This window comes from Papilio machaon, chromosome 7 (genome assembly GCF_912999745.1).
Source record: "Papilio machaon chromosome 7, ilPapMach1.1, whole genome shotgun sequence".
NCBI classification, from domain to species: Eukaryota; Metazoa; Arthropoda; class Insecta; order Lepidoptera; family Papilionidae; genus Papilio; species Papilio machaon.
Window position 1 is genome coordinate 2,959,496 of NC_059992.1, and position 14,159 is coordinate 2,973,654.

At 34.1% G+C, this 14,159-nt stretch overlaps 1 protein-coding gene across 1 annotated transcript in view; it reads right to left on the bottom strand.

Moving 5' to 3' along the window:
- LOC106714127 (hemicentin-2) overlaps positions 1–14,159 on the bottom strand; it is a 41,554-nt gene that overhangs the window by 11,853 nt on the left and 15,542 nt on the right. The window contains exons 2-3 of the mRNA XM_014507077.2: positions 3,834–4,014; positions 413–673 (exon numbers count right to left, since the gene is read on the bottom strand). Of these exons, the coding sequence (XP_014362563.2) occupies positions 413–673; positions 3,834–4,014 (442 nt within the window). The remainder of the gene's footprint in view (positions 1–412; positions 674–3,833; positions 4,015–14,159) is intronic.

Genomic DNA, 14,159 nt, shown 5'->3' on the forward strand with positions numbered 1-14,159 from the left:
ATCAATAATGTTGTATATATTTCTTTTGTATTTAATCAAGAAGTAAAGGTCGCTACATTGCACAATATTCCTTGCCATCTTGACATTTGCTACATTTTTTAAATAAATTCTCTAAATCTGAACAATATCCAGGCAAGGTAACCTTTTGCCGCCCTTTTCTGTTTGCTTTTATACTTTGTGCTCAAATACCGGAAACATAATTATTAAGTTTTTGTGCATCCTTGTTTGTTCCAAAATATTTATAGTTTTTACTATAGGAATATTCAGGTAAAATTTCCCTACGCTCTGCATATTTTTTTCTCGAATTATGATCTTAGTCAATTGCCAATGTTGTTCACCAACTCGGCTGGGAAGTTTCCTTTCATACGAACAAATCGTTGTGACATGGGACATGTTAATGTTGGTAACTTACTTGATTGAGGGTTCAGGGGAGCCGCCGGAGCTAGAGCACTGCAGCCTGAGCTCCTGCTCTTCGTGAGCGAGGGCCCTAGGTCCGGGAGTAAGGCGCGGCGGCTGCGGTGGCGTAAGCACTGTGAGCGCGTGCCCCTGCGCATGAAGCGTGCGTCCTGATCCGCCCGCCTTCACCCGACACTCGAACCGCCCATTGTCACGCTCGTACGTCACGTTGGATACCAGAAGATCGAAACGACCCTCAGACGGCGCGTATTTTATTCTGTGGAAATCGGGAATTTGTTATAATCTTGCTCATGATTATTATAGGCACAAATTGTTTACGATAATTCATTTCTAAAAATTTCGAAATCTATAGTGTACAGTCGTTTCAATAAAAAATTGTCACTTTTCAAGAGTTCTGAGAAATCTTTGTATTCAAAAGATAAAAGGCTTAAAAATTGTTCTAATCTATATGTAAAATTTGACTCCATTCGGTATGCTAATAAAACTGATCCCAATAATGTGAACAAATTCGAAGCATACACTGTTATTACATTTCACACAAATAATCATGTTTTTGGGTCAAACACTTCTGTCAACCCGTCAATTAAGATCCAGTACGGGTTTTATTAAATTGTATCTGTTGTTGTCGCATGTGTTTGTTAAACCGTCGCTCCCAATTACAATCTTCATATACAACGAATATCGAATGTACAGTTAAATGGACATACCGAATAAACCATTTAAAATAATATCATAACATGATTGAATAAATTGGAGTTATAGAGTTCTATGTGTAAAGATATTCTCATTATTACATGCCTTATTGTTGTTGACCTTTTATATGTTGATATTTTAATTAAAAAGAAAAACTTAGAATCACCTTATTATTTTAAAACCCGTAAACTTTACAAAAGGTGTGTAGGCAAAATTGAAAACTGAACATTTTATCTGACAGTTCAACTTTTGCCTACACATACAACGAACAATTACGATGTACGATTTAAGTAAACAGTTCGGCTGTACAGTTAAAACTGAAAACGTGTAAACGGGCTTAATAGTAGACGATACCAACGAAAACACACCTTAGTCGTTTTTCTTATGTTTACATTGTAATAAGAAACTACAGTAAAATGTAGGTAAACCACACCTTTTCAATGTTGGTTCCTACTACAAGTAAAATTATGTGCATTCAACATGCATACTATAGAATACACATAACTTAAATACGTTTCAACAAAATGGTAAATAGTTATAAAATATCATAAGCCAAGCGGTGCTAATAACGTAAAATTATTTTAATAAGTATGACCTAGTTAGTAACAATAAATTCATACTAAACCAAAGTATGCTCGTTCTTAAACTTATGACTCACGAGTTATGTTAACAAGAAGAGTTTCAAGTGAATTAAGTGAAGTGGCATATTTAAGTGTTGATAGATCCTATGGGTTCATTATGAGTGCTCAGAATATTTTATATAAGCTAGCAACATGGGAGCATACCAATATAAGTAGAACGAATGATAAGGAAGTGCCGAATGAAATGATGAACGATCTGGAGAGCGAAAGTCTGGAGTGCTGATCACACACAGATTAAAATAAGGAGGTAAATGATGATATTTTCAATCATTTGCGCATACCCAAATTTTAATTAAACACGAAAATCTAATATATGAAATTCTCGTGTCACAGTTTTCGTTCCCGTACTCCTCCGAAACGGCTTGACCGATTCTCATGAAATTTTGTGAGCATATTCAGTAGGTCTGAGAATCGGCCAACATCTATTTTTCATTTTTTTTTTAACTGCGCGCTGACGGAGTCGCGGGAGACAGCTAGTAATATATATATTTTTGGATAGAGTTAAATTTCTCTAAAATTCTAGAGCAGTATTGCATAGGTAACATTCAAGGACAAAACAATGCAATAATTTTGCACAGCTGTTATATTTTAATGTGCAAACTGTCACGGTCACGTACATTTTATTGTGGCATTGGTTAATGCGTAACTACACGTACAGTATGCCGGCGAAGGTCGGAAATGCACATTGTACAAACGTACACAAAGAGAAAACAATGAAAATCTAACTACATTGACAGAGTTAACAATTGATACTAGTGAAACGGTCCTAGACTGTCTCAGTAAATAAGGTTATTACAAGAAATCATGATGACTTAACAACCAGTTGTACTCCAATTAACATGTTAAAAAGCGGCTTGTAAAAACACCGAAAGAGGTACAACATATAAAGGTAAATTGCAAGTGCTGTGCAAGTGCAAGACTTTGAATATGCTAACAATTTGTTGTTAAAGCGTTTTTAAAAAAATAACAAGAAATACTTGTTATTTATCACCTACTTGAACGAAAGCAATTTTAATGATGACTGTATATAACCAATTAGAAGTTCGATACAAAGGTGTTTTTGAACCCAGAAGCGTTGACACATATTACGGCTTTTCATTGCTCTACTCTTACATACATCTACTCGTATACATTCTAGCTAAATGTTTATTGATTACAGGTACATTTGCTTTATTTCACACAACTGTTCTTTATTTGTTTGAAAAACAACATGCGACTTTTCTGCAGCGCTTCTGCATAATGTAAAAACTTTGATAAAATATGAGGAACGTTTAAAGTAAAAGAACTGTTTTTTACATATTTCAAAACTATCAAGTGAGCAAAGTTTTAATGTACAGTCGAGGACATATATTTCTTTACCATTTTCGAAAAAATGTCATTTATGATCACTATGCAATAAGGTCGAAAACTTGTCATACCACATATATACGCGTTAAATGATAGCTCTTAATGATGACGGTTTGCTGTACGATAGTCGGCCAAGTTGGTAGCGAATTTAATTCTTTGACTGTACGCAGAAGCGTAACATGTTGGATATAAGTATACACTTTTATGTCTTTGTTAGAAGCTTTAGTATCGAGCATTGAATCGTGTGCGTGGGCATACCATCACGTGTGAGAAGACTATTTATTCAAGTCGTGCACCGCCGCTCGATTGTACAATCGTTGGAAGATCGGTCCGAAAAACGTTTAGAATTTTTTTTACTATATATTGGCATTGGCGGACTCGATATCGGCCGACTGTACGCCTGATGGATCAACCTAAAAACTGTTTGATTATTTTGCGTGCAGGTACAGTCAATTGAAAAAAGCAGATACTTCATAGTTACATAGTAGTATGTACAAATTTTAATATCTAAGATCAAAAAGGAACGGGTTTTTGTAACAGAAACTTAACTAAAACGTGATAAAGATTGTTAGAGCCTCGTCAAGCAAGCTAACTAACCAACTTAAGTGTCATAAAGACCCAATCTCTGACTTGGCTTTTGTTAATAAAACTTCCAAAAACTTCTCTTAGTACTGTGAGGTCACATAGATGTGTCTACATCCAGCTTTAATTAAGGTAGTATAACAAATCACTTACTGGTAGTTAGTCTCTAGCGGTATGTTGCCGATGGCGACGTTGTCGTGCCCGCTGGCGGTGTTGCGCACCCAGTAGTAGGTGAGGGAGTCGGGGCCGGGCGGCAGGCTGAAGCGACACTGTAGCGTTACGTCGTCGCCCTCGTGCGCGTCATGCTGCTCGTCCTCCGGCAGCGCAGAACACACTGAAACATTACACATAGATTAGCACAAAGTCAAAACAACAGTAAAACACAGAACGTACTGTAAGCAACAAAAGTCAAAGAAGAAAGAGCCTAAGAAATAACACAATGTGATTGCCTCACGTTACGAAAACATTGTGGCTTATCCTGAGTATATTAGGAATGAGGAAAGAAAGCACAATAAGAGAGAGATAGTCGAGACATTCACCTACTTATTGTACTAGTAGCTTAAGTACACCACCATCTAGTACAATGACTAACACTATACGTAACTATAGAACAAAATATACTGTCACGAAATACAAATCAAAAATTACGCATATGCAATTAATTAATTTTATTGAAGTAGCAAAAATATGATAAATGCTTGTTAAACACAAATAGTATTCAATAACACAGTACATTTATTCGTGCAGCAAAATTGATTGTAAACGTCGGAAACATTCAATACCGTGTCTACAAAACATCGTGCATCGACTCAAATCGAATTGATTCCGCACAGACCGATACCAACGATGCCCGCGAAGATATTACTCAATGTCGTAATACAAATGCTAGTCAATGTAGCAATTATGTTTTAAAATTAAACTAAATGTAAAAGCATATATTTTTTATTCATTTATTTTGGGCGCTGTACAAGGACATTTATTTCCGGATTCGAGTCAGTAATAATTTATTTCAGAAATTCTTTTGGTATTGTAAAAGTAATAGTGATACGTAATGCTTACTCATATGAATAGATGATGATTAAACCAGATTAACATTTTATGACAAGGCGGTATTCAAGGTATTCGAGTACAGCGGGAAGAAATAAATGGATTCAAATACTGAACATCACGAGAAAAAAATCCGTCTTCCTTAAACTATAGGTAAATCGGACAGTTCTGTTCAGTCTAGGTACCAGATTTTACGTCTGACACATTTTACTATTTTAAAAGTAGCCTTTAACGTGATTGCATCAATGCAGGCAGTTTGTTAGAAGTGTTTCCTGGTTAAAAAAGCTACAAAAGATTTACGTTACAAAATAATATGTGGATATCTCTTTTATAACCCACTTTAAAAATCGTAGAATTTATGATCAGTAAACGTTTGCCATAAAATTTAACTGCATGGCGAAATCGTTGGGAGTGCTTTCGATCAGGTAGGCCAGCGACCTTTGTGTAGTTTGAAATTAAAAAAAAAAGAACAGCTCAAACGAAGCTTCAGGTTTTTTTGATACGATTTCCTGCGTATTGTCAATAAATCGACAACAAAGCGAATCGGATTGTAATGGATTTACAATGGATCTTTTTAATTTTTAAATAGATGGCGTAGAAAGGAAATGAGTACAATTGGGACGGTCAGTACTCCATGAAATGAGCTGTAATGCAATACCAATTAATGGTCATGTATTATGATAATGAATATCCATCTTCAGCTTACAGTGCTCTGTTGCCAGGTCCTCGAAAGCTAATATTGCTTAGTTACGAACGACTTTATTATCCGAATATCCTTTGCCAGAAATCTTAATAAACACAATTATTACATACATAAATTTATATAATTTTTGTATTTAAAAAAAATAATGATTTAAGAATAAATTTTTCTATAATCAGATGTAAAATTAAAATTACACATCTGATTAAGGGTTTAAAAATTTTGATCTTTAGCTTCCAAGTTTAATACATATATTACAGTAAGTATGCATTTTACATAATCAGCCGCTCTGTGTTTTGATTGAGGAATTTTATTTGTTCACACGAGTAACGAGGCATCCGCATCTCGTGTATTTATAGAGGCCTAATATAACTGTCTGCTAAACGCAAAACTACATACAACAAAGTCTGGCCGACTATTGCTAAAATGTATAGAGCAAGTAAGTATACACGAAAGCATTTGTAATTTGGAGATTAGTTTATTTCTTTTCGTCAATAACGCGTTTACATTTGTGTTTAATAAAGTAGGACATCAGATATTTTACCAAGATTGCTAAATATACTTCCAAGCAATTAGATGTTAGTTGTTATCGGTGCCTTTTTAAGATATGGTGCCTGCCTTTACACCACTGAGCCTTACACGATCCGATGCCCTTCGATAATGTGCACAAATGTTATGCCACTCAGATTTTCGTATTGTAAGCCAAATAAATATTGTCCCGGAAACGTCCTTATCCTTTCTTTATTTCGTAAGTTAACTATTGCCTGTTTTTAAATTGTATCTGACGATTTATTGAAACTATAAATTTTTTGTATAAATGAACTCGAAACTATCGGTAGAAACTTTTTATTAAAGTGACCGTTGCCTGTTCCGGTTTCTATTGTCATTAGAAACAATTCGTAGAAACAAAATCCGAGCTCAATCCAGATTGAATTACGTACAAAACTTTGTCACGGAACACTTGTAACGTTCTAATAGATTAATCGTTGCTTTAATAGAGAAAGTGAATAAAAATCGGTTATGAAATTGGAAAGTACGTTGGTTGTAAGAAAATTATCAAAGGTAAAAAACGGTGGAAAGGAGTAAGACGCGGGCGCGGACGCGGGCTGGCGGTCAATGACACGGGGTCGCGTGCGCCGGCCACACTGAGTTGCGCCGTCGCTTTCGAAACCAATGCTGCCAACTGTCCGCCGTGCACTTGGACATGTCTTTTCCACTTAATATTAAGTTTAGTGCAAGAAAATTATCTATGCCCATAAGCAAACTTAATACTAGCTTAATAGTTCATTACCGCATCTGTAATGTAAAAAAGTGCCACTGGAACTTTGCCTGACTGTGAGCTGTCTTATCATGTGTTTTCCATGTCTATGTAGGACTTATATATTTTCTGACAGATCTAACTGAGATAGCAGCGATTCTCTCACCAGCCAGATAAGTTTGCCAGATTTCTAACATGACAGATCATATTCGACATATCAGATGGAAAGGTGATAATAATTAGAAATGGAGTGTCCTTATTTCGGGACAAAAACATTGTTACCCTTGTATAACTGGCTGCCGCTTGTGTTTGCTTTATCTCAACGCTTTATCAACTTCCAAAGTCACCAGAAAGGTCTTTACATTGCCCTCATTTCTTAAGAGCTTATGGAAAAATTATCATCGAAATTCGACGAAATGGTTAATACTATTTATGTCTTGATAAAAACCGAATGAAGGAGAAAACAATATTGGTAATTTTTATTATATTTGTTTGAGTTGTAATTCATTAATTTTCATCCATGAAAATAACATTTAAATTAAAAGTTCTCGAAGTTTAGAAGCTAGCAAATTAATTTGCCTAAAAATTACAAATTACTTTGTGCGTTCTACACTCATAGTGGATTTGTAATATTTTCATACTGGCTTTTACCCGCGACTCCGTCCGCGCGGAATAAAAAATAGAAAACGGGGCAAAAATTATCCTATGTCCGTTTCCTGGTTCTAAGCTTAAGTTCTAACCTGCCCACCAATTTTCAGTCAAATCGATTCAGCCGTTTTTGAGTTAAAAATAGTGTAACTAACACGACTTTCTTTTATATATATAAATAGATTTAAAAAATATCTACAAATTATCATCTTGGTTAACACGGACTGTGTTTAAACCTGTGGTGCATTAAGAGACATGGGGCATATTATTTTAATGAAAGACCCCCCCTGGATGAATTGATGCAAGTGTTATTCAATGGCAGCTTGCCTAATGGTACTTAATTATATGTGGAGACTATTAAAACAAACATATTGAACTTTACTTACCGGTAACTTAATTATTGACAGAATAGATATTATTACTGAGATATTAAAATAAACAATTTAGGCATTAAACCTCTAATCATTACGTTATTGACTGTAGATATATTCTCTTTCTTATATGTCAACCATATTTAATTTGATAAGTGTTAGAATTAATTAAATATTAAAGTGGAACAGAATGTTAACAAAGCATTGTTTGATAGAACATTAACAATCTCCTGCATTAATCTACAAAGTACAAACAAACTGCGGCGCAAGTCGCGTATGCATAAGATAGTGAGAGGGCGTCGGCCGTGGTGCTTTTCAAGGTAACACAGCTTAGCGTTAAATAAAAATTAATTTTAATAGATGATAAACATCTAATTACCTAGACTAGGCTAGTATAAATAAATGTTATTACTAGATCTTTTGACAAACTAGAAGCTAACTATAAGGAAACTAATTCAGTGAATAAGCTTAATTGTTTTTGAAACACAAGATTTCAAATACATCTCAAGTCTTCAAGTTATAAAGTTATAAGATCGGGTAGAGCAACGCTTGATGATTTCTGTAATGGCGCGAGTTTTGTTAAACAAGGGCATTAGTAAAGCAAGCACATAGGACTTTGTCGTTCCTTTCTTGACTCTATTCTCCACTAGGCGAGTGTCAACGAAAACACACGTGTTCCGCATTGTTAATGCAGAGAGCAATGTTCAGCCACAAGTGGGAAATAATAATTAGGGTTGGCTTCACATTTTTTACTGTAAACTTGGATTTTTGAACCGAAATATATGTATTTAACTAGTTTTAACTAAAGTAACTGAACTAAAGATATTAAGAGTGAAACAGTAAGCAGTGGGCGCAGCTGTTCTGAATTATCAGCTAGACCGAGAAAGTGTACCATTGCCGGCGTGTTTTAGAATTGTATAGTTTATACTAATACATTTTCTCTATCGAGTAAGGTTCCTAATTTACTCACGATTCGCCTCCTTCTCTTCTTAGTTACTCATTTCTTATGTATAAAGAGACATAACTGTATGTAATTAGTAAAAGTATGTAAAAGTAATTAGTTTTTTACAAGCGAAAGGTTGCTTAATCTGGGATCCAATAAATTTAAACTAAAGATCAGGCTCATTTTTTTCAGTACGATATGACTAGTTATTACAGGTACGTTAGACTAGTGGTACATTATAAAGTAATTAGTATTAGCAACCCTAGCGGTGGCGCTGTAAACGGAGACCGTGGGAGCATGCGGGCCCCACAATGTGTCGGATTGCAGCTTGAGCGGTGAACTGTCGATACACTTGCCAACATTAGCCACTGTTTCCACTGGATACGTGCTCCTCATGTGGGAACGTTGTCACCGGTAATACAATGTCTCATGTGAACTTACGAGTATTAAGGACAATTGTGCAGATTCTGTAGCTAAGCGTCGATTATTTTTTTAAACTAATTATGACCAATAAATTTGTATGTAACATAAGGTTACATAACATTAACGTGACAATGATAAACTCTTGCGAAGCAAAGAACTCTAATAAGATGAAGATAGATGAAGACTACTACTCAGCCTTGTACTAAAGGTCACCATTATATTTAACTAAAGTAAAACTGACACAATTCCTCAAATGAGCGTACCTACTAAAGCACGTCAACTAAATATGAAACAAATACATCACTTTGTCTTTGAAAAATAAATTACTTGGCCATCAAGCTTATGGCCTATGCTTTACCCAAAACATAAAAAGATACATTTACTCTTGTAAAATAAAGGCAACATTTGAGATACTTTACATGGAGGCTTTACAATTGAATTACGAAATAATGTTGTATAATCGGAACCAAAAAAAAAAACAGAAATTGATAAATGACAAAAAGTAAACGTGACTTCATTACACTTCGAATCTGAAGAAAACAAAACGGTGAAGTAAAAAAAAGGAAACTGCTAAATCGAGCGGAACAACTCGATTGTAAATGTTGCCGTACTTGTCCAATCAAAAAGGAAGCATAAAACAAGTTTTGTAAGTGAAAGGAATCGAAGCTGTGTGAAAAGTTGCACATTCCCCACTCTACGAGATGGCGCACACGACGAGTATCGCCAGATTATATCGGACTGACTACTTGAATTGAAACGCCAAACAGTTCTAGTAAGAACCGCAGAAAAGAAATACAAAGTTGTCAGGAAAACAAAGAATATTGGTATACTCATTTGTTGCGTTTCTTAAATAATGGCCTACCGCTATTTGCTAACGTTGCAATGCACTGCTTTTCATAAAGTTCAATTTCTACCTTAATAAAATAATGTCGACAAGGTAATAAAAGAAACAAGCCCAGATACTTAAACGTTTATATTAAGCCGGGAAAATACAGAAAGCTCGTTAAACATATTGCAAAAATAACTTACTTTCAATAAAGAATTGAGAGCATAGGCATTCGTAAATATGAAACGATACTAAGCACTGTTTTATTTTGCTCAGCAATTAGTGTTACTTAAATATTCTATTTCTGACATAATTCATTTCAGACATAAATGTTAGACTTTCGCAGCAGTAGTCAAGGAAATAAGTTAATTAGGTGGTATTTTGGTTCAAATTATAGTTAAGTTATAACGTAATTTACAAAGATAGAAACTAGTTTGAACGACTAGGTATACAATTTACAGTTTACAATTTGTAGTATGCAAACACTACACGGTGAGTTACCGTTCATTGTAGTGGTCACGCTTCAGTCGATGCGAGACGTTATTTTAATGACGTAAATTTCAACGTCATGTAAGACTTATGTAGTTTCAATTACTTGCAACATTATCCCTTTGACGAATATGATTCCTTCAAAATAAAATGAATAGGCCGAGGTATACCTAATTTATTGTCTGTAACTCCGTGTCTACTAGTTTATAATGAACATGAACTTCAGAGGTTACCGTTATGAAAACATTTAGTGCAAAATTTTGGACGTTAAAAAAATAAATTAAATGTGCAAGTAATTAAAATTTGTAAGAACTAGATTAAAAGTAACATAATAAATGTTATGTACAGTAAATTACATTATTTAAAAGCATTGTCGTTTGTTTAAAAAAACAGCGTTTAAAGTTTTGTACTTACATATGTTTCTTGCGTTAATGTTTACATTGACCGGTACAGTTGCCGCCAAGTGTTTTATTGCGCAATTTCACACGTTGTTCGTCACACCTCTTTCATTACTACTTTCACAATTTATTGAACGTACCAAAAAATACCACTGTTGTAGTTTTAATTTACAGCCAAAGAATTAAACTGGGATATTCACTTATCAGCGAGTATAGTGCATCAAACAGTTACAAGAAGAACAAAAACTTGAGAGGTGGTGTCAAGGGACACCCGGATGGAACGAAGTTCCTTTCAATTAATTAGTGAAGGAACCAATGTTTATTCTGTGCATAAAAAACTTAAGTCTTCACAAGAAGTACATTTTATTTCTATGAATTTTCGTTATATATTGTCACGTCGTTGCCATGGTGATATAGCAAAAAGTGTCGTGACAACTTTTCGTAAGAATTTTTTCCGTCTAGCCCCCTTTCACAACGCGCGATAAGGAACTTCGTTCCAATAATTTCGTGTGTTTTTTGAAAAGTTTTGAAACTTGCATTGTGAGTATCACATTTCACCGAAATGGGTAGGAAATTAATGTCTTCGACTGTTTTCTTATTGCCCTTCTGTATCCGCATTAGCAGTCTGAACGATGCCTTTAGGTTTGTTGGACAAGCGGTCAATTGATGTCGATAACGGTTGTGACAGATTGTCGGCCGCACGCCGAGTTACTCTGAACACGGAATCTATGTAGTATATAAGATAATGTACGTTTATCTGTACCTAACATTAGTGCATTAGCTCTAATCTGTAGAATCCTTATGTAAAATTATAAGTACCGTATTATTTTGTATACTTATGGTATTTATCCGTCTGACTAAAAAGTATAATAAACGGTTAAATATAAAAAAAATAAAAATAAAAGGAAGCTCATTAATTTAACTTATCTTTGATCTATGAGGTCGAAGCAACGGGCCACTTAGATTATTAACTTCAACTTTAATAATTATTCTGCAAAAATTGTTAACATTAAGCACTTTTACATTTCAAAATCACATCGAATAACCAAAAATGTGTATTTACTTACATCAAATTTGTTATTCATGTGTCAATATATACGAAGTTCTTTTAAACGCTGTTTATTTACCCCCAAAATCTGGAACTAGGTTGTATAAATTATATCTGGAAAATCTAGAAAGTATTTGTAATAAGTTTACTAAACAAAAAACTGAGGTATGTATTGTAGGTGATTTCAATTTGCCCGACATTGGTTGGACTCAGGATATCGACAAAGCTTTAAAACCGATTATATCAGGTCTGAATGAGGAAAGTATATCGCTAATTGAAACATGTGAAATGTTAGGTTTGTATCAATACAACCATATATTAAACTCGAATAATAAACTTTTAGACTTGTTGTTTTGTACTTCAGGTTTCATTTCACATATTGAAACAGCTATTCCTTTAACAAAAATTGACAATTATCACCCCTCCGTACAGTTCTTTAGCAGAAGAAAAAGGTCTCCCCATATAATGAAAAAAAACTCACTTTCGACATATAATTTTCGGAAAGCAAATTACCCTGAAATAATTAACGCTTTAAAGCAAATTGATTGGCAGTCAAAACTAGGTAACTTGGATACTAACACAGCTGTTAATACGTTTTACGATCTATTATTTGAGATAATTGATGTCCATGTCCCACTTAAGATTAAAGGAAAAACTCTGTATCCTGTATGGTTCTCATCAGCACTGAAAAAGACACTTAAACGTAAAGAAAAAGTATGGCGCAAGTGGAAAATTTATGGATTATCGGCGGATTATCGCGAATACAGTTTACTCAGGGCGCGTTGTAAATTATTACTAAAAACAGACTTCAAGTGCTACACCAATTCTACAGAAAATTTGTTATTAGAAAATATGAAATCATTCTGGGGTTTTGTATCATCTCAGCGTAAGTCAGATGATTGCTATCCGAATAAAATGTTTTTTGGAGACAAATCTGCCGATAATCCACAAGATGTGGCTAATCTGTTTTCGGATTTTTTCAATTCAGTGTTTGAAAAAAAAGTTAGTATAAATGCAGAGGAACTAAATATGGAAAGTGAACACATAAGCGCAAGTAATATTACCAATATATTGTTAACCGAGGAAATAATCGCAAAACAACTAGAAAAATTAGATGTCAATAAAGGGCCAGGTCCAGACAAAATTCCACCTATATTTATTAAAAACATTAGGGCCGTGATATCGTATCCATTGTACTTACTATTTAATAAAAGTTTGACGGAGGGAATTTTCCCGGATCGATGGAAAATGGCTCATGTCACACCAATTCATAAGTCGGGGCCGAAAGCTTATGTTACCAATTATCGTCCTGTATCTGGTCAATCATGTTTGCCTAAAGTTTTTGAATGTTTGATACATAATGTAATTTATCCACATATAGAAAAACACATAATCGAGGAACAACATGGGTTTGTTAAAAACAAATCAACAACAACAAATTTACTTTTATATAGCAATTTTTTGTTCAAGTCTATGGATAGTAGAAACCAAGTCGACGTAATATACACCGATTTTCAAAAAGCTTTTGACAAAGTAGACCATAAACTTCTTTTGCAAAAGTTATCTTATAATGGTATTAAGGGGAATTTGTTAAGGTGGTTTATATCATACCTGGACCATAGAATACAAAAAGTTACTATAAACGGCTATATGTCCAATGAGGCAGAAGTTACATCTGGTGTTATACAAGGTTCCATACTCGGTCCTTTAATGTACATTATTTTTGTGAATGATATCTCGAGCTGTTTCAAACATGCGTCTTTTTTGTTGTTCGCTGACGATCTTAAAATATATAAAACTGTCAAAAACTTCAATGATTGTATATTGATACAAGAAGATTTGGATCGTCTGGAACAGTATTGTAAAAACAGTAAACTATATTTAGCCTATGATAAGTGCATGCAAATATCTATTACTAGAAATAAAATGAACATTGTAAATACATATAAATTGGGTAATATACTGTTAAAGAAGGTAAAATTAGTAAAAGACCTTGGAGTTTATATCGACGAAAAATTAATATTAGATCATCATATTGAAAATACTATCAAAAAAGCATATAGAATGATGGGTTTTGTATTGCGCATTACCAAACCATTTAAAAAGCTCTCAAGCTATCTTATTTTGTACAAAACTTTAATTAGATCTCAATTAGAATACGCATCAGTAGTGTGGAACCCACATTATAATACCTACATAGAAAGACTAGAAAGAATACAGAGAAAATTTCTTTGTGCGGTGCATCTTCGCTTGTTTGGAAAACCTTTATCATATAAAAAACTTCAAGAAAAATTTAGTATAACTACACTTAAAAATAGAAGGCAACAA